This window comes from Sarcophilus harrisii, chromosome 5 (assembly GCF_902635505.1).
Source record: "Sarcophilus harrisii chromosome 5, mSarHar1.11, whole genome shotgun sequence".
Lineage (NCBI taxonomy): Eukaryota > Metazoa > Chordata > Mammalia > Dasyuromorphia > Dasyuridae > Sarcophilus > Sarcophilus harrisii.
The window spans coordinates 11,685,984-11,706,132 of record NC_045430.1 but is presented as its reverse complement, the minus strand read 5'-3'; the positions used below and the strand labels follow the sequence as shown (position 1 = coordinate 11,706,132).

The 20,149-nt window shown below is 34.0% G+C and overlaps 1 protein-coding gene across 2 annotated transcripts in view; it reads right to left on the bottom strand.

Moving 5' to 3' along the window:
- Positions 1-20,149, bottom strand: part of ENTHD1 (ENTH domain containing 1) — a 100,798-nt gene that overhangs the window by 41,707 nt on the left and 38,942 nt on the right. The window contains exons 5-6 of one of the 2 annotated variants that reach the window (XM_031938187.1): positions 11,997-12,047; positions 8,985-9,105 (exon numbers count right to left, since the gene is read on the bottom strand). The exons of the other annotated variant lie outside the window; for it this stretch is intronic. Coding sequence (XP_031794047.1) covers positions 8,985-9,105; positions 11,997-12,047 — 172 coding nt within the window. The remainder of the gene's footprint in view (positions 1-8,984; positions 9,106-11,996; positions 12,048-20,149) is intronic. 2 annotated transcript variants of the gene reach the window in all.

Genomic DNA, 20,149 nt, shown 5'->3' with positions numbered 1-20,149 from the left:
CTATCTGTTCACATCCTTTGATCATTTGTCAATGTCTTATTTTTATAAATTTGGCTCAGTTCCATGTGTATGTGTGTGTGTGTGTGTGTGTGTGTGTGTATAAAAGAAGTGAGATTTTAATAGGGAAACTTGCTGTAAAAATTTCCTCAAAGTTTCCTGACTTCCTTTTGTTTTGTTTTGTTTTGTTTTTTTTGGTACAACCCCTTTTTAATTTCATGTAATCAAAATTATCCATTAAATTTTCTGTGATCCTCTCTGTCTCTTATTTGGTTATAAACTCTTCCATTATCCATATATCTGACAGTAAAATTTTGCATGGTCCACTAATTTGCTTATTTCAGCCTTTCTGTCATAATCATGTACTCATTTTGACTTTTATTGGTATACTGTATGAGATGTTGTTCTATGCCCAGTTTCTGCCAAATTGCTTTCCGGTTTTCCCAGGAATTTTTGTCAAGTGAATTCTTGCCCCAGAAGCTAGGGCCTTTGGATTTATCAAACACTAGATTACTGTGATCATGAATTATTTGTATTATATGACATAACAAATCTATTCCACTAATCAGCTATTCTCTTTCTTAACCAGTCCCAGATTGTTTTATTAATTACTACTTTGAAATAAAATCTGAAATCTGATACTGCTAAGGCTACCTTCCTTTGTATTTTTTCATTGATTTCCTAGATACTCTTGACTTACTGTTCTTCCAGATAAATTTTATTATTGGTTTTTCTATCTCTTTAAAATAATTCTTTGGTAATTTGATTGGTATGAAACTGAATAAATAAATTAATTTAGGTAGAATTGTCCTTTTATTATATTGGCTCAGCCTACCAAGGAACCATAATTATTTCCTCTAATTGTTTACATCTATCTTTATTTGTATGAAAAATGTTTTGTAACTGTGTTCATATGGTTCATATAGTTTGTGTTGGTAGGTAGATTCCCAAGTATTTTACATTGTCTGCAGTTATTTTAAATGGAGTTTCTCTTTCTGTCTGTTGGTAGTATATAAAAATGCTGATGATTTATTCAGGTTTATTTTATACACTGCAACTCTGCTAAAGGTATTAGTTGTTTAGTTGATTTTCTAGGGCTTTCTAAGCATATTATCATATTGTCTACTTATCATATTATTTACAAAGATGATAGTTTATACTACTTAATAAATCTTGAGCAGATTAGAGACTTGCTTATCCTAATGATACCAGATTTCTATGAGGATCCTATCATAAAGAATATTTTGGCTTCTATGGGACATGGCACTATGCCAGCTCCAGGGAAAAGCCAGACCGCCTTCTGGTGACACTTAAAAAGCATAGCCATCCATCTGCAGTAGTGCCTGGATATTCTCTCCAGAACTAAAGATCAGAAGATCAGAGATTCAAAGATGGATGGGGCCTCAGAGGCCATTTTAATTGACAGAATTGAAAAAGTTTCCCAGATAAATGGAATTAAGATTCCAACTCCACATTCTGGATTCTATTACATCCAAAAATAAGATTTCATAGAAAAAATGACTAATCCTTTTTAATATGCAAGAACTCTATCATTCATATTGTATTCTAATTATAATCAGAGAAAACAATAACCATTTTGAAGTGACCAATATTTTTGTAAATAATGTGTTTTTTTTTTAACTCAGCAAATCCTAAGTATTTTTCCTGACCATAAATGCCACAAATCATTGAAGAGATCTCAGCAAAAGGTTATAGGATCCCTTCCCCGGGGATTTGCAAAGGCTCTTCTATTAAAGGACTGCAATTCATTTCTAGGATACTAGAGTTAACTGTTTGTTTCCTTTTGCCTTAGTCTATAAAGCTACAGGCAATATCCACTAGCATTTGTGATAGAAAAAACCGCCAGTTTTTTAAAAAAAATAAACCAATCTGAATAGTTGGCAATAACTGAATAAAATATATTTTTTTAATTTTTCTGGAAAGGATTAAATAACAATCCTGTCTTAAAACAGTGTAATGGACTGGACTCCAAATCTCTATAGGTTACTTCAGTCTCCTCAAAAAAGCCCTTCCCCCCAACATCTCTATACACATACATACACATGCACATGCATACAGGCAAACATCAGGGTCACTTATGCTGCACCCTTCTCACAGATGAATTCCCATAGTCTTTCTTTACCCTCACTGTCACCAGGTACTTGTATACTCAGAGGCAGGTTACCTACTCTTTCTATATTCAAATTATTATAAGCCTCTTTTCTGACTCCTAAGTTTCAACTCATTGTACCTTGAGAACCCATTACCTTTTGTATTGGTTTCTGGGCATCTTTCCATTTTGATTTAGGTGTAACACAAGCTGTGTACACTCCAACAGAGAAAGCCTCTGAATACACAAAAACTCTGAATGCAAAGCATGACCAGGAACAAGTGGATAAAGTTCCAGGGCTGCTGGATGATCCACCAAAAAAAAAAAAAAAAAAAAAGGCTATCAGCAATACTGAAAGAAAAAAATATTTATTGGAATGGAAGCCAGAGATAAGAAGTTATTAAAGGATAATGGAAGTGAAGCAGGGAAGAAAAAAATATAATTATTATATCCTGAAGTTAAACTTTGGATGCTTATCCCAATTGAACTATGTCTTCTGAGAAATCCTCTTCTACATCAGCTTCTTCTGTCAATATTACCATGGCTACAACAACTAATGTTGTCATGATCCTTTAGAAAATCATTTATTCACAACAAATGAAGAAAAAAAATAAAGTATATTGTTAGAAAGTATTTTACCGAACTATATGACTAACAAAACCAACAACTTAAATGAAATAGAAATTTACAAAAATATAAACTATCTAAATTAAAAGAACAAGAAATAGAGAACTTGGGGGCAGTTGGATGGCTCAGTGGATAAGAGTGCTGGCCCTGAGGTCAGAAGGGGGGGACCCAAGTTCAAATTCGACCTCAGACCCTTAACACTTCCTACCTGTGTGACCCTGGGCAAGTCACTTAACCCCAATTGCCTTGAAAAAGGAAAAAAAAAAAGAAATGGAGAACTTAAGAATCCAATCACATTGTAAAATAACTGAATAAGTTATAAATTAAAGGGAAAAAACCCAGAATGTTGGAAATAAAATTCTAAAGCACAAATAAGGACACAGTAAATAAACAATTTCAGGATAAGTGAAGCAGTTTAAACTTAGAATAAGTTCCTGCAGGAAGCAGGTGTGAATACTCAAAATGAGGTGACACACCTTACAGAAGTGGAGTATAGCCTTTTATCCCTTATCCCAGCTTCAAAGTCCCTGAACCATCTCCTTGGGGAGATAGTCTTTCCCAATTCTTCTACAACATACATGCCTTACTTACTATGTGCTACTTCCCACTACATACATTGTATGACCATTAAAATGAACCTTATATCCTCCTGAGAAGTTAATATTTATGAAGCAATTAAGCATGCGGTACTCTAGGTAAGCTATAACCTCTGTCCTACTTTCAACTTTATTTTCAACTACACGACTAAATCTGTCTACTAGTTTTACATAGTTTCAACTGTTTTCAGGAGCTCTTCTCTTCTAGATTACTTCCAGTTCCAGATTTGTGATTTTTCTCTGCCATGGGAACATAACTGTTTGTTGTTGCTCATGAGAATTAGAGGGATTTATAAGCAAATTGCACCAAACATTCAAAGAACAATGAACTTTGATTTTATACATACAATTTCCAAAATTAGAAAAAGAAGAGATTCTACTGAATATTTTCTATGATTCAAATATTATCTTGATACCTATTAGGGGGAGTCAAAACAGAGAAAGAAAAGTAAAGTCCAATATCCCTGACAAATAGAGATGCAAAATTTCAAATAAAATACTATTTAAAAGGTTACGTCAACATTGTACAAAGATTATAAACTATAACCAAGTTGGATTTATATGAGAAATATAGGATTGGCTCAATATTAGAAAAACTACAAACATAATTAGCAATGTTATGTGAATTATATAAATAATAAAACAATAAAAATCATATAATTATATTGATTAATACAGAAAAGGCTTTTGAGGAAATAGAATAAACATTTCTGTTTTTAAAAAATAGAAAATATGGGAATAAGATGGATTTTTCCCTACAATGGTAAGTAGTAATATATATATACATCAGTAAGATAGGAGCAAAGAAAGGATGTCTATGGTTGCCATTACTATTTTGTTATAGTGCTGGAAATGTGGACACTAGAAATAAGACCAAAAAAAGAAATTGAAGGAATAAGGATAGGCAAAGAAAAAAGCAAAATTATCATTTTTTGGCAGATGATGTGATGGTTTACTTAGAGAGCCCCAGAGAGTCAACTAAAAATTAAGAAACTTCAGCAAAGTTGTAGGACATAAAAATAATTAACATGTTATCAGAATTATGTATATTGCTAACAAAATCCAGGAGGAAGAGATAGAGAATTCTATTTAAAATAACTACAGAATAGGTCAAATACTTTGGAGTTTACTATCATAATATAGAAAGGAACTATACAACTAAAACTACAAAACACTACAGAAATAAAGACAGAGCTAAATAATTGAAGTAACATTGATTGCTCATGGGTAGACTGGAATATATAAAAAAATGACAATACTACTTAAAATAATTTATTTAGTGTTAAACCATTCAAACAAATAAAGCATTACTTTATAAAACTAAAGAAACAATAATAAAATTCATCTGAAAAAACAAATGATCAAGAATTTAAAGGGAAATAATCCTAAAAGTGGAAACAAAGCCTATCAGTGCCAGACCTTAATCTATGATATAAAACAGTAACCATCAAAACAATTTGATACTGTTCAAATATTAGAGGTCGACCAGAGCCACAGATTAGGCACGGAGCATAGAGAAGCAAATTATTCTAGTGGCCTAGTGTTCAAGAAACCCAAAGCTCACAACTATTAGGATAGGGATTCACTGCTTGCCAAAAACTTCTGAGAAAACCATCACTAGTCTGGCAGAAATTAGATTTGGCTCAGCATTTTACATCACATGCCAGATAAGCTTCAAATAGATAAATAATCGAGATATAAATGGTGACATCATAAACAAAGAAGTAAGGCAAAAATTATCTTAAGATATATGGATAAGGGAAGAGTTCATAACTAAATGAGATAAAAGAAATGCCAGAAAAAAGAAGACAATTTTGATTACACAAAATTAAAATTTTTGCACAAATTCAAAGTCATTAAAATTAGAAAGGAAATAGTTAACTAAGAAAAAAATCTTTGCAGCAAATTTATCTTATGAAGGTGTGTGTGTGTGTGTGTGTGCATGCTGTGCATTCTAAGACATATAAGGAACTGATTCAAATTTATGAGAAGAGCTATTCCCCCAACAAATAAATGGTCAAAGATATGAACAGGTATTTATTAAAGGAAGAAATGCAAGCTATCAATGGTCATATAAAAATGTTCCAAATCACTAATAATTAAAGAAATGCAAATTAAATCAATTCTTACAAATCAAAGTGGCAAATTTGACCCCAAAAAAAGGAAAATCATGAGGGTTGTGAAGTTTTGTTTTTTTTAAATAGGCATATTGAAACACCATTTACAGAGATATTAATTGGTCCAGCCACTTTGGAGATCATTTTGGAAATTTATGGACAAAAAATAACTAAATTTGCATCTGACTTGAAATTATTCTCCCCCCCCCCAAATCAAAGGATATACACTACATAAAGAATATATACAAGAATATTATAGCATCTCTTTCTTGGTGAAAAAGAATTAGAAACTAAGAGGATAACCATTAATTGTGGAATGGATGAACAAATTGTGATATATGAATGTGAGGATACAATGTAAGAAAAGGGAAAAAGAGAAGGTTTAGAGCAATCTGAAAAGACTTGTATGAACCAATACAGAGTAAAGTGAGTAGAACTAGGAAAACGATTTCTATCAGAACAACAAGATGACGAGAAATAGAAATGAGATAAACAAATGATCAACTATGATTCCAGAGATGATAAATGACACTGAAGATAACTTCCAGACACAGAAGTAATAAATTCATTATTCAGAAAGCAATGCATATTTTGAACACTGCCAATATGAGAATTTATTTTACTTGACAAAGGATTTTTTTCCTTTGGAAGAGAGGTGAGAGCAAGAGAAAACAAATGTTTGTTAATTGAAAAAAAACCCCACAAAATTCTATTTTTAAAAAAGAAAGCTATTTTTCAAATTTTGTCTACTGAGCACTTGTGAGTTTCAAATATAGCTATAAAATTCATAAAGATGAACCTCCAGATATCCCCAGGATAAAGGGAGCAGGATGAGAAAGTGGTAACATGTTTAATACAGACATAATTTCATATGTAATATTTTAGAAAGGGATTACAAGCACTGAAATGTTCTCATGTAATCCTTATTCATATACACACACTGTGAAAAAAGACCCTACTCTACACTGTCCAGATATAACATAGTTCCTTTTAAATTCTTACATTTCAGAAGAATGATTCAAAGTGATACCTACAAACAAAAATCCAACTTAGTTGTACATCTCTACACATACATAATTAAACCACTTTTCTCTTTGTTCTCCAAAGACATGATGCTTTTCCTTGTACCAAAGGGGATGTTTTTATACTGTTTCCATATCTGAAATACATACCCTTCCCCTATCCACCTGTTGTACAAAGGAAAGAATGCCTGTCAGATTTGGAATCCAAGATCCTGGGTTCAAATCCAAGGTTTCACATTTAGTGTAGTTGTAGCATTGGTGCCTATCTGGACCTAATTTTCTGATCTGTAGAACAAGATAGGACTAAAAAAAATCTTTGATATTCCTTCCAGTGTTAAAAAATCACTGGTCTATATAGTCTATGATCTAAAATTTACTCATTCAAGGCCCAAACTAACTCTCATTTTCAGACTCTTAAGCACATGATGATTTATTCCTTCTCTGAGTTCTTGTCTTAGAGTCAATTGAACACAGGTAAGCAATTAATTGTTCTCTCGTTTTCAAGTGTATTGCTACATTGCAAATTTTAAAGTAGTATGTAAATATCAGTTATTTTTATTACTTTTATTTGTATGACACCACAGAAGGCAAAGAAGCATAAAGGATGATCCTTGTCCAATGAGATGAACACCTATTACCAAGTTAAAGAACAACACAGAAAAAGCATTATTGAGGAATCTCCTGAGAATTTTTTCAACACTGTTCTGAAAGCTTTTCTTTTGAATATCTAATGTCAAACTCATAGAGCCCAATGTTGCTCTGACCTCAAATGAATGACAATTCAGCATCTTGCTTTCCTCTAAACCTAGACAAAAACTTTACAGGCAGAAAGTTGTCCCTTGCAAATAGACACAATATCACAGAAAGTTAGAACATCTGCTGCCATTTGGGGCACTGATTTGACTTCCTAGATGGTCACTATTATCTTCATTGTGTTAAGACTATTAAGATTCCATTAGATTTTTGTTTGCCCAAAGAGGATTCTTCTCTTTCTTTAAATGTTCTACCAAGAAAATCCTTTCTGCTATTTGAAGAAAGGAGAAAAATTTTAATTTTACCCAAAATGCTAGAAACTCCATAGTCCAGGCCTATTGCAATGTGCAATTTGAATCCAATGAGACAAAGCAAGTCTTGATGAAATACAATCTTTCCCATTCAGTGGTCTTATCTTCTAAGAAAAGGTTTTTTTGTTGTTGTAACTATAAATATTCCTTGTTTTACCATCAATGGGTAGTTCATACCATTTTTGCAGTATTGATGCAAGGGAAGTCATAACATAACCCAATATATGCAAACAATGTGGTGCTGTAACACCAACAAGGGATAGCAATCATAAGTTCATGTTATGAGCCTGGAGTAGGAAGGCCTATGGGCTAGGATAGCCAGGAAAAGACTTCATGTAAGAGTAGGTCTTGGACTGGACCAGAACAACATGTAATATTTAAAAAGGGGAAGGAGGTAAGTGAGTGCACTCTAAGCAGTGGGGACAGGGTGGACAAAGGCGCTGAGGTAGGAATGTCCAAGATGTTTTCTGGATTCACACAGGAGACAAATGAGAGATGAGGCCAGACTGTGAGACATGGCGAATGCCAGGCTAAGTAATTTGAACCTCTAGACAATCAGATTTTGAGTAGAGGAGTTTTAGAAATGCTAAGTTCACTACAGTGTGCAGGATAAATTAATGAGGGAAGAGATGGGAGGAAAGGAAGTAAGCTAAAAGACTATTATAATAATCAAGGGAGGGGACTGTTGAAACAGAAAAGAAAGTGCTAATGCGAGACATGAAAATTCAAGACTCAATAGGGCTTGCTGGCTGATTGGTTTTGGAGAGTAAATGAAAACAAAGAAGTTAGAGCAGGGATCTCAAGATCAAAGTTATTAATAGAACCTGGGGGATAAAAGGGATGGATTTCTAGACCTGAAGCTTTGGAGGAGCCTACTCCAGAAAGCCTTCTAGGTGGGCCAGTGGCCAGAAGGAGATGATGCTGGCTCTAGGAGCAGGGAGAAGAGGGGTAAAATGCTAAGTGGCCAAAGGCTTGGGACCCCTGCTGTGGAAAGGGTACTGGGAATTAACAAAACCAAAGTCAAAGAATTGTTAACCAGTAGGGTCTCACTGTGATGAGAGAGCATGAACTTATCAGGAGTAATTTCTCTAGAATTTCATACTGTTACTTTTAACTATGGGATATTCATAGATTAAAAAAACAATTGGGAAATTGGTATGTCGATATTTTCTCAATACTTTTGCCTTTGGACCACTTTATTATTTTTTCTGAATCTCTATGGAAAGGTGGTTAAGTAAAGGAATGGATGGAGGAACTTAAATCAGTCTTTGGGTTTCTTTCCTAGCACTAATGCAAGTCTTCTTCAGTTGTGAAAAGCCAATGGCTTCCATGTTTCTTGTTATTACAGATAATTAAGCCACCTGTAGTTCCCTTTCACAAAGTAAATATCCAAAATATAAGGAGCCCAGGCTGATACTTCTGTTGAACTTCCTACTGCTAGGTCACTTTACCTGAATCCCAAAGGTTATATCCTTCTTCATACTCTTCTATCACCAATGAAGTCGGAGGGATCATGGGAGATGCTTGTGGCAAAAGCTCTTTTGGTTCTTCCTCAAAAAATACCATCGGGTCCTTACAGAAAACAAGAGAGCACCTTAGTTAAGCAACAAAGAGTTGTGTCTGGCCTTTTTAAGATGGAAAAGTCATGTTTAGTGTTTTAGTCAACGTTATATTTCATTCTCTACCCAAGTAAAGTGGGCAGAAAAAAAAGGTGAAAATATTTCAAAGGGTGAAAATATACCAAGTGAAGAACCCAAATCAGACTGCAATAATTCACAAATTGGTAATGTTGTGCAAATGTGGTTTGCATATGCTTTTCTATTGTCTTCCTAGCTCTAGCTGCATTCTTAGCCCACACTGGATGCTGGCTTATGAGTCATTCAGTTTCAGGTCCCTGCTCTTGGTTGCTCTTAAGATTCCTTCAGGCAAACCAGTTTTAAAAGTTCTTTGCTGCAATTTCAATTCAAATTAATTTAAGTATTTAGATTTTTGAGAGGACTAAACAATTTCTTTGATCTGAAAGACCTCTCAAACTTTTCGAGTCAAAGCAGAATTTGTGCACCAGAGATAAAGCCCCTTTGGCTGGCTGTCTCTATGGACTGGGACCATTGAAATTTCTGAAAATATCCTGGATTTACTGGCTAGATTTCTTTCCTGAGGCTTTGAATCCTTGAACCCAAATCTCTCTGGCTCTCATTGACTGGCCAACAATAGATCCCAGTCCAAGCCCTACTCGGTCATTGTATGGGCCCTCATGGATCAGAGTGAGTGTAAATAGCAACCATTTCTGGTTTGGGCCAGGAACCAGAGCTACTTCTCTTCCCAGATAGATTTTTTTGGACGAAGTAGAAGGACATTCTTTGTCCCATCTCTAATCTAGACTGAATCACGAGTGAGTGCTGCCTCAGCCAAAGTGAGATATGGAAAGACTTTAGCTTCAAAAGGCCAACATCTCCCATGGGGACATCTCCAATTGTCCTGGAGGTAAGAATGGAAGAGAACAGGCAGGAGGCAGGCCTGAGGCATTATGGACAGAACCTGTTAACTCCTCATGTCATGAACCATTGTTTTTTCTTTGTAAGATTGCATTACAATAGAGGAGAATATATGAACAGAGGGAAAGGGGAACAAGGGAATAGAGAAACATGTGATGTTGCTGGGTTAAATCTAGAGTTATCAATGAGAGGAAGGTGAATCGTATGGTCTCAGAAAGAGATGAGCACAGTGGAATGGGTTTGAAAAGGGAAGAATGAGGCCTTTCTTTGGTAATAGGATGATATTCTATTTATAAGAGATTTATCTGTGAAGGGCAATAGGAATCTTGTGCTGGGTATGACCTGAAAATTGAGTGCTTTAAAAGTCTACTTGTCTTACTTTAGGAGGGGAAGTTGGAATTCCTTGAGTCAAATAGCATCTGAGGGAGTACAAAAGCACAGAACCAGAGGGGAAGTGAATAGATGTGGGAGGGGGGGATGGAATGGGGAGATAAGCAGGAAATGGTATAGATCAGTGGTGGTAGATAAATGGCTGGGGAGGAGATTTACCACTGACATTCTCTGACACTAGCAATAACTGGCCTTTTTCTGGAAATGAGGTATACTGAGAAATTGGAATCCATAGGGCAAGTTCTAAAATTTTGTGGCACAAACCATCTAGAAGTGTAAATCTAGAATGGATGGATACCTTGGAAGTTTTTTATTGCATGAGGATACAGAAAATATAAGAGAAACTAGATAATTATAAGGTTCATGAATCAGAGAATGAGGTCTAGAGTAGACAGAAAGAAAGGATAGGTGCTGAGGCAAGAGAAATCTTTTTTAGAAAGAGAAGCAAGAAAAATGAAACTTTAAAAATTAATGAGTAGAAATAGTTTAAATGAAGGAGAGGAAGGGGGAATCTATCTCACTAACTGAAAGAAAAAAGAGAGGGGAAAATATCCAACCAGATAAAAGGAGGAGAGAAAAAAGAACTAATAAACAAAACCATAAAGGAAAATGATAGAAGGGATCAGTATAAGGAGAAGAGAGTCAGGGAAATAGGGTCACCTTAAAAAAGATTAAAGTAAAGCAACTAGAGCAACTCTGTTTACAAAACAAGAGGGGAAAACTGGGGGGGGGAACAATTTTAGAGATAGATGGAGTAAAATATGAACCTAGTATGACTTTTAATGTAAATGGATTAAACAATCCAATACAACAGAAAAAAGTATGACAGAATGGACAATAAAACAATATCCAGCTATCTGTTACTTATACTTACATAGTTAAAAAACAAAGACATATATAAAATAAAACAGGAGATGGAAAAAAATTACCACACATCAAGTAACTTTAAAAAAACATGAGTTGCAATCATGCTGCCAAAGCAAAAACAAACATTCAAAAATGAAAAGGGATAAGTAAGGAAACTATGTTATGCTAAAAGGAAAGAAACAACCAACTAATATCAATGATAAACTAATAAACCTCTATGCTCCAAATGCCTTAGCATACAAATTCATAAAGGAAACATTATCTGAGCTACAAAGAGACATAGATAGTAATACAAGAGTGACAGGAGGCTCCAACATCCCTTTCTCAGTTTAGGATAAATCTAACAGAAAGATTAAAAAGGGGAAAGGGAAAGGAGAAACTAGAGTTAAAAGAAGATAGCATAAGCTATCTTCTAAATGGGACAGCAAAAGAATGTACATATTTCTTAGCATCACATGGAACTTTTACCAAAAGAGTAATGATGTTTTAAGGTACAGAGATATTACAAACAATTGTAAAAAGGCAGTTGATGCATCTTTCACAGACCATAATAAAATAAAAATAATAATTGGTTGAAGGACCACAAACAAAAGATACAAACCCAAATGGAAACTTAATAATGAAATTCTAAATAATGAGTATATCAAAGAACAAATAATAGAAACAGTTAGTAACTATGTAAAAGAAAATGATAATGATGAAACAACATACCAAAATTCTCTGGGATGCAGCTAAAGTAGTCCTCAGGGGAAAAATCATATCCTTATAAACATGTATTAACAAAACAGAAAAAGAATTAATGAACTGAATATGCATTTTTAAAATTAGAAAGCCAAAAGATAAACAAATCTAAAATGGCCCAAAAGAGAAGATATTAAAAATTGGGAGAAAAAATAGATAAAATGAAAATAAAAACCACAGAAATGAAAAATAAAACTAATAACTGGTTCTTTCAAAAATCCAATAAAATTGATAAACTTTTTGCTAATGTTATTTAAATGAGAGCAAAAAATCAAATAAGTAAAATAGCAAACAAGGAAGATGAAATCACAGCAAAACCAGAATAAATAAAAAGTAACATAGTATGCACAGATATGGACTAAGAAAACTGAGAACATAAAATAAATATTAAAATACCCTAAAAATGTAAAATACTCAAGCTGTCAGAAATCTGGTTAGAGATCTTAATTTTAAAAAAAATCTCAGAAAAGGAAATAGTTGTAAAAAAAAAAAAACTACTAAAAGAAAAAAAATGCCTTATTCTCATGGATTCCCAGGAGAATTCTATCAAATTTTTAGATGATAGTTAGTACTCATACTTCATAAATTATTCTCAAAAAATTGAGAAAGAAAACATCCTCTCAGAATGTTTTTAGGAGACAAATATAGTCCTAATACCTAAACCAGAGAAATATAAAACCTAGAAAGCAAACTATAGAACAATACATTAATTAAGGTTAATTTTTAAAAATCTAAACAAAATCCTATCTAACACACCTTTTCTAATATCATAAAAAAGCATCTATAAAAAACCAAAAGTGTCATATACGAGGAGAATACCCTAGAACTTTTCCTAACAAATATGGGAAGAAATCTTTTATTATGATAATGTGTGATTCATAACAGGAATGCAAGGATGGTTCAACAGTAGGAAAAATATAGGGATAAAGGGACTTTTAAAATATCATCAAAAGCATCTAGATAAAACCGAGAGCAAATATCATACACAATGAAAATACACCAAAACTTTTACCAATAAATATAGGAATGAACCAAGGCTGGACACTCTCTCCCCTATTATTTGATATAGTTCTAGAAATGTAAGCAATAGCAACAAGATAGTAGAAATAAGAAAGAAATCAAAGATATAAAGATAAGTAAAGAGGAGATAAAACTATCCTCACTTGATGACATTATAGTTTCCAAGCATGATAATACTTGGAAAATCCTTGGGAATTGGCAAAAATACTGAAAAGTTCTGTAGCAAAATCCAAGGATACAAACTAAATCCTCAAAAATTAACAGCATTTCTATATAATCATAACACATCACAGAAAACAATAATAGAAAGGGAAACCTTATTCCAGATAACTACAAAATGCATAAAATATCTGGGGATCAACCTATCCCTGCACACAAGAGACTTGTTACAAGTACCATCCTAAAAAACAATTTAAGTACCTGAAGGAAATATTCAGTGCTCATGGCTAGGCCATAATTAAATTGACAATTATTACAAATGTTAATTTACAATTTTCATGCTTTATCAAATTCCCAAGAGGATATTTTATCAAACTTAATAAAATAATAAAATTCATTTTAAAAAAGGTCTAGGATATTGAGGAAAATGGTGAAAAGAAATAGAGATGAAAGGAGAAATAGTATTTATACACCTCTATTATAAAACAGCAGTCTTCAAAAATATCATGTCTTAATAAATAATAAAAGAAAACTACCTAGATAGTTTAGCTCCAGAGGAAAAAACAGAAATGGAAAGAATTCAATGATCACCTCCTGAAAGAAGATCCAAAATGAAAATTCTCAAGAATATTATAATCAAATTCCAGCATTCCCTGGTCAAAGAGAAAATTCAAGCAGCCAGAAAGAAACAATTCGGATATTGTGGAGCAAGATTCAAGATCACGCAAGATTTAGTTGTTTCCACATGAAAGGAGGGGACAGCTTGCAATATGATAATTCAAGAGACAAAGGGAGTTAAGAGTTACAACCCAAAGCCTCTATCCAGTAAAACTGGATTTAAGGGGGAAATGGATATTTAATGAAATTTAATGAAATAAAGGACTTTTAAGTATTCCTGATAAAAAGACCAGAACTGAATAGAAAATTTGAAATTCAAAGAGACTCAAGAAAAATATAAAAAGTAAACAAGAATGAGTAATCATAAGTGACTCAATAAGGTCAAACAAGGAATATACATTCCTATATGAAAAGATGACACTTGTAACTCCTAGGAACTTTGTTATTATTAAGATTGTTAAAAGGCATTTACATAGACAGAAGACAGAAGACTATGTAATCAGTTGTATTGTAATGATCTCCCCAATTAAGGAGTGAAAAAGATGGAGGCAATGGAAGAAAGTGAAAAAGAGAGAGAAAATGGGGAAAATTTTCCCATATAAAAGAGGTATACAAGAAGGAGCTTTTACAATGGAAGAAGAAATAGGGGAATGTCAATTGGTTCAAAAAAAGGAATAATATACATACATATTCAGCTGTGTATAGAAATGTAACTTATCCAGTAGAGAGAGAGAAGGGAAAGTGGATAAGAGAAAAGGGGAAGGAGGATGATAAAAGGGAGTTGGATTAAGGGAGGCAGTGGTCAAAATCAAAACAGACTTTTGAGAAAAGATAGAATAAAAAGAGAGAAGAAGAAACAGAAGATAATGGGATGGAGGGAAATATATAGTATCATAACTGTGAATGGAATGAATTCACCCATAAAACAGAAACAGATAGAATACTGGATTAGAAACTAGAATCCAATAATATACTGTTTACAAGAAAGACACTTGGAACAGAAAGACACATACAGAATGAAAGAGCTGGAACAGAATCTAAGATGCTTCAACTGAAGTAAAAAAGGCAGGTATCAATCATAATCTCAGACAGAGCTAAAGCAAGAAATAGACCTTATTTAAAAAGACAATCAGGGAAACTACATTTTGCTAAAAGGTACCATAGACAATGAAATAATATCAAAAAATTTATAGCATGTTTTTCTGATAAAGATCTCATTTCTCAAATATAAACTGAGTATAAAACAGGCAGTTTTCAAAAGAAAAAATCAACATGATTTATAATCATGTAATATGTGGCATAGTGAATAAAGCAGAAGGATCTGAGTTCAAATTTGACCTCAGATACTTAATAGCTGTGTGACCCTGGGCAAGACACTTAACCCTGTTTGCCTCAATTCCCCAACTTGATTGAGCTAGAGAAGGAAATGGCAAATCACTCCAGTGTCTTTGGCAAGAAAACCCCAAATGGGCTCATGAAGTGTTGAACATAACCTGAAATAACTCAAACAATAACAATCATATGAAAAAAATTATGTAAATCATTTTTGATTTCTACTTCACACCTATCAGAAATGGCAAATGCTGGAAAGGATAAGGGAAAAAATGGCATACTAATGAATTGCAAGTAATGAATTGGTCCAACCATTCTGGAAATCAATTTGAAGTTATGCCAAAAAAGCCATAAAACTATGCATGCACTTTGACCTAGCATTATCTCTACCAGATCTATATCCCAAGGACATCAAGGAAAAAGGAAAGGAACCATTATTTACAAAAATATTTATATAGCAGCTCTTTTTGTAGTACTAAAGAATTGGAAATTGAGGGGATGCTCATCAATTCAAGAATGACTGAACAAGTTGTGGTATATGATTATGATGGATTACTACTGTGCTATAAGAAATAACAAAGGGAGTGCTTTCAGAAAACCATGGTGCTATCTATATGAACTGATTCAAAGTGAAATGAGAAGAACTGGGAGATCATTCTTTGCAATAACCACAATGTTATAATGATGATCAACTATGAAAGATTTGGCAGTTCTGATCATTACAATGATCCAATACAATCCCAAAGGACTCTTGATGAAAAAATGCTCTCCATCTCCAGAGAAAGAACCTATATACTCAATGCAAAGTGAAATATAATTTTCTCACTTTTTTTGCTTGTTTTTTTAAAAAACATGGCTAATATGAAAATGTCTTACATGATTTCACATGTATAATTGCTCTCATATTGTTTGTCTTCTCAATAGATGGGTGAGGAGTTGGGAGGGAAGGAGAGAATTTGAAACTCAAAATTTAAATAGAAAAGAATGTTTAAAAATAAATAAAATTTTAAAGGATATTAAAGTAAATAAATTAAAATGAAAAAAAGCTTAGCAGAAAGAGAGAGAATGAACAAGAACTAGAAAGTATGGTAATGATAGCATTTTTCAAGAATAAAAAGGCCCTAAACATGTTTGTAGGCGATGGAAAAGGAACACGTAAATAGGAAGAAATTAAAGGAGGTGAGGGAGCATGGAAGGAATCATGATTAAAAAAATAAATTCCTGAAGAGGACAAGAGGGTTTGGAATCAAGACCACAAAAAGAAGGGTTGGTTTTGACAAGACTGTATGAATTAAGGAGAGGATAGATGAAGCTGTAGATGGATTTTGAGATATGAACTAAGGGAATTGAGGGAGCTAGAATTGAATGGACACAATTTTCTCAATAAAGCATTATGATTATCTGCTAAAACATGGGGGCTCTTGAATGTGATATTAAGGACTTGAAGAGAATGGAAATGATTCAAATAAGTCATTGGAGACTTTTTTTTTTTGAGACTGGATCTCCTCTCCCCCAATTGCCTCTGCTTCCTCACCCCATCTCTCAACTTTTTGGCCTTTTACCAAGGAGGAAGCAGTGATTACCCACCATTTTATGAAAACAGACCTCTCAAAAGTTCTTTTAAGGGCTAAACTTGGTGGCCCTTTCTCCATTCTCATCCTTCTAAGTCACTCTCCAAGTTCTGGCACTGCTGATCACTTCCTCCTACTAGACACATTTTTCCTGGGTTTAAATGGCACATTTTCTCCCTGATTCCCTTCCCTTTCTCCTTCCTCTTCTCTGGCTGATCCTTTCTCATCCTCCTCTTCTGGGTCACTGCAGTGGGTTATTCACAAACCCAAACCCAATACTAATTGGCACAGAAGTTTTAAATTGCTTCATTTATCCAACCTGGGCATTATTTGTCCTTTCCTAGGCAAACCCAGTGGCCTTCCAATCCTGGGAACTCATCACCTTAGTACCAATTTAGTGCAGACACCAGATCAATTTTAGCAGCTCAGACAACCCCAGGGAGTAGAGACTTGTGCCATCATGCCCAGCTATTGGAGAGATCTTGAAAGAGTTCATCATGGAAGGATAAATGTATTTTCATACAATAATGAGTACAACAGGGAGATTATATAACATAAATTCATGGTGTATCCAGTCAGAATATGTGTGATTGTATTATATATGTATGTATATATATTTATGTATATATAAATATACACATATTTATATTTCCAAATATACATATATGTTTATGTACATGCATATATGAATGTAATATAATTATAAACACATATAATCCAGAGCTGCTGAGAAGTCTTATGTGTGGAGAGAGTAGAGTCTAAAGATCGAAGACAATGAAATGAATAATTGAACTAGTTAACTATGGAGTCAAGACTGAAAAAGCAAGGAAAAAAATAAGTCCAAAGTAAAGTAATGACCTTGGAAAACAGGAAAAATGGAGGGATAGGAGACTGTAAAAAGAATTAAGTAGATTTGGGAAAGTGAGGTAGAGGGAAAGATGAAAAACAAATTAAAATTTAAAAATTGAGCTGTCAGGAAGATGAAGGTAATAGAGTTTGAGGTGAGGTGAGGCCTAAGGAGCCACTCCTAAGGATGACAAAGGTGGATTAGAGATACTGATAATAAAAGCTGAGAAATAGCTGAAGCAAGAGAACAGGGTTTTAGGAAGAACATCAGTGGGAATTGCAAAGTCCCCAAGTATGAAGGAACTGCTGTGAAAAAGACTATTTGCCTGATACTAATTCCTTAAGAAAGGAGTTCTTACACCAGAAGGATGGAATGATCTCAACAAAGACAATGATAAATACAGGGAGTTACAAAAGCTTTAGTGCGGTTTGAAACTACTTAAACTATTAAAGCTAAAATCTTCACAATGATGTTTATGGCATTTTGTACAAATGGAATAAAAATCAAAGAAGGCAAGGAAACTGAGTGATGGGAGGTTTGGGAGGATGCAGAATTGGAAAAGGAGAATGAACAATACTTGGCTCCTCGGGGAGCATGATGTGGTCTAAACTTGATTTAATCCAAACCTAAATTCTTTCAGGGTCAGCCTTAGTATCGCAGTCATTGTCCAGGAACTCCTGCCCTTGCTAAGCCATTTTCCATCAAGATAAGCAGTGACTGCTCCCTGAAAACTAACCTCCTGGCTCCCCCTTCCATTGTTCCAGTGGCCTTGCACTCAAAGAATTTCAGGTACATCAAAAGAAGTTTCAGACTTGGAAAAAGAAATTTAAAAAGCAGACAGAAATAATTAGCTGTCAGAAAATGGAGTATCCGTTTGTACAAAACTTTTGCCTGATGAGTTCTAATGATTTGTAAATAGTACTAAGTTTAATAATGCCTTAAATATACAGCACTCCTCATTTAGGGAAACTAGTAAATTGAGGAACTGAGTTATATTATGAAATAACTCCTTCACACACACACACACACACACACACACACACACGAGAGAGAGAGAGAGAGAGAGAGAGAGAGAGAGAGAGACAGAGAGAGACAGAGAGAGACAGAGACAGAGACAGATAGAGATACAGAGACAGAGAATCAGAGAGAAATCATTTTCTTTTCTTTACCCTAACTTAGTAACTCATAACCAGACTAAAGGTTTTGGTGAGCTCTAATTTTATCTGGACCAATTCACATCATCTCTATCTGTTGCCATGGAAATGACTGTGGCCAAAAAAATCAACGCTATAATCTCATTCTCCAATCAAGTCAAAAAAGAGAAAATGGGCTTCAAGGGGAGAAATGTGATCTTCTGAAAACAAACAGGTTTATTAATCAGCAAATTTTGTAATAAAAATGATCAACAATGTGCAGAAAGAAAACTGATTCATATCTAAGGGACACAAATTAAAAAACCTTTCTTTTGGAGTTAAAATATCATCTCGCCAAGTAGAATCATGGATCCGTCTGCAGGCTTCATTCTGTTAGGAGCATTAGATGCTGCTTTGGAAGGTAATTTTCCTTTTCATATGTGAAACAAGAACAAGTTAACAGTTTCTATTTCAAATTGTTTCTTTAAAAAGATGCCTCTAAGTGTTGCCCTGCCCACTAGACCAAAGAAATGATCCCGTTTAGATTCCTACTCTGTAAAAAGATGCTGGTGAGCCTCTTGTGTTGTAGCTCCCCCCCAGCCTTTCTGTGGCACATGCAGCATCACTAATTAGATTGCCTGCTTACGTGTGCCAGGTTTCATCAGCTGCTACCAAAGCAGATGACTGAAGAAAGGGCACGCCGGCTCTCCTCAAATGCCACTGACATTAACAAGAGATGATCGTGGGCGCACCAACAGAATACTGCTGTGATGCCATGAGCTGCAGAAAAGGGGGGCAGTCAGACTTCTAACCTTCTTTCCAAGAAAAGGAGACATCATTTTTGGAAAATGATTTAGGACGTTGAACAGATACAAAATCAATTCAAGTAGGTTGCTGTACAGTCAGAGAAATGAGGAGAAGAAAGAAAACTCAGGATCTATTTTTCATTTTTCTGTATTTATTCAAGAAGGATTTATTAATGCACATATTTAACTTATATTGGATTGCTTGCTGTCTTGGAGAGGGAAGAGAAAGAGATAAAGAGAGAATAATATGGAACAAAGGTTTTGTAAAGGTGAATGTTGAAAATTATCTTTGCATGTATTTGGAAAAAATAAAATACTATTAAAATAAAAAAATACCTTTTGATCAAAAAAGAAGAAAGATTGATTAAATCCTTAAAATAGTACAGACTCTATATTAGGTGTTAGGATACAAAGACAGAAAAGTAAAATAGTTTTTGCCTTCAAGAAGCTTACGTTTATTGAGGGAAAACAATAGGTACTTAGAAAAATAAATACAAAATAATTTTAAAAGAGAGTGTGTTAGTAGTAACTAGGATCATGGAGTTAAAACCAGGAAGAATCTTAGAGGCCCTTAAGACTAACACCTTCATTTTACAGTTTAGAAAAGCGAGGCACAGAGAGGTCACATAACAAACAG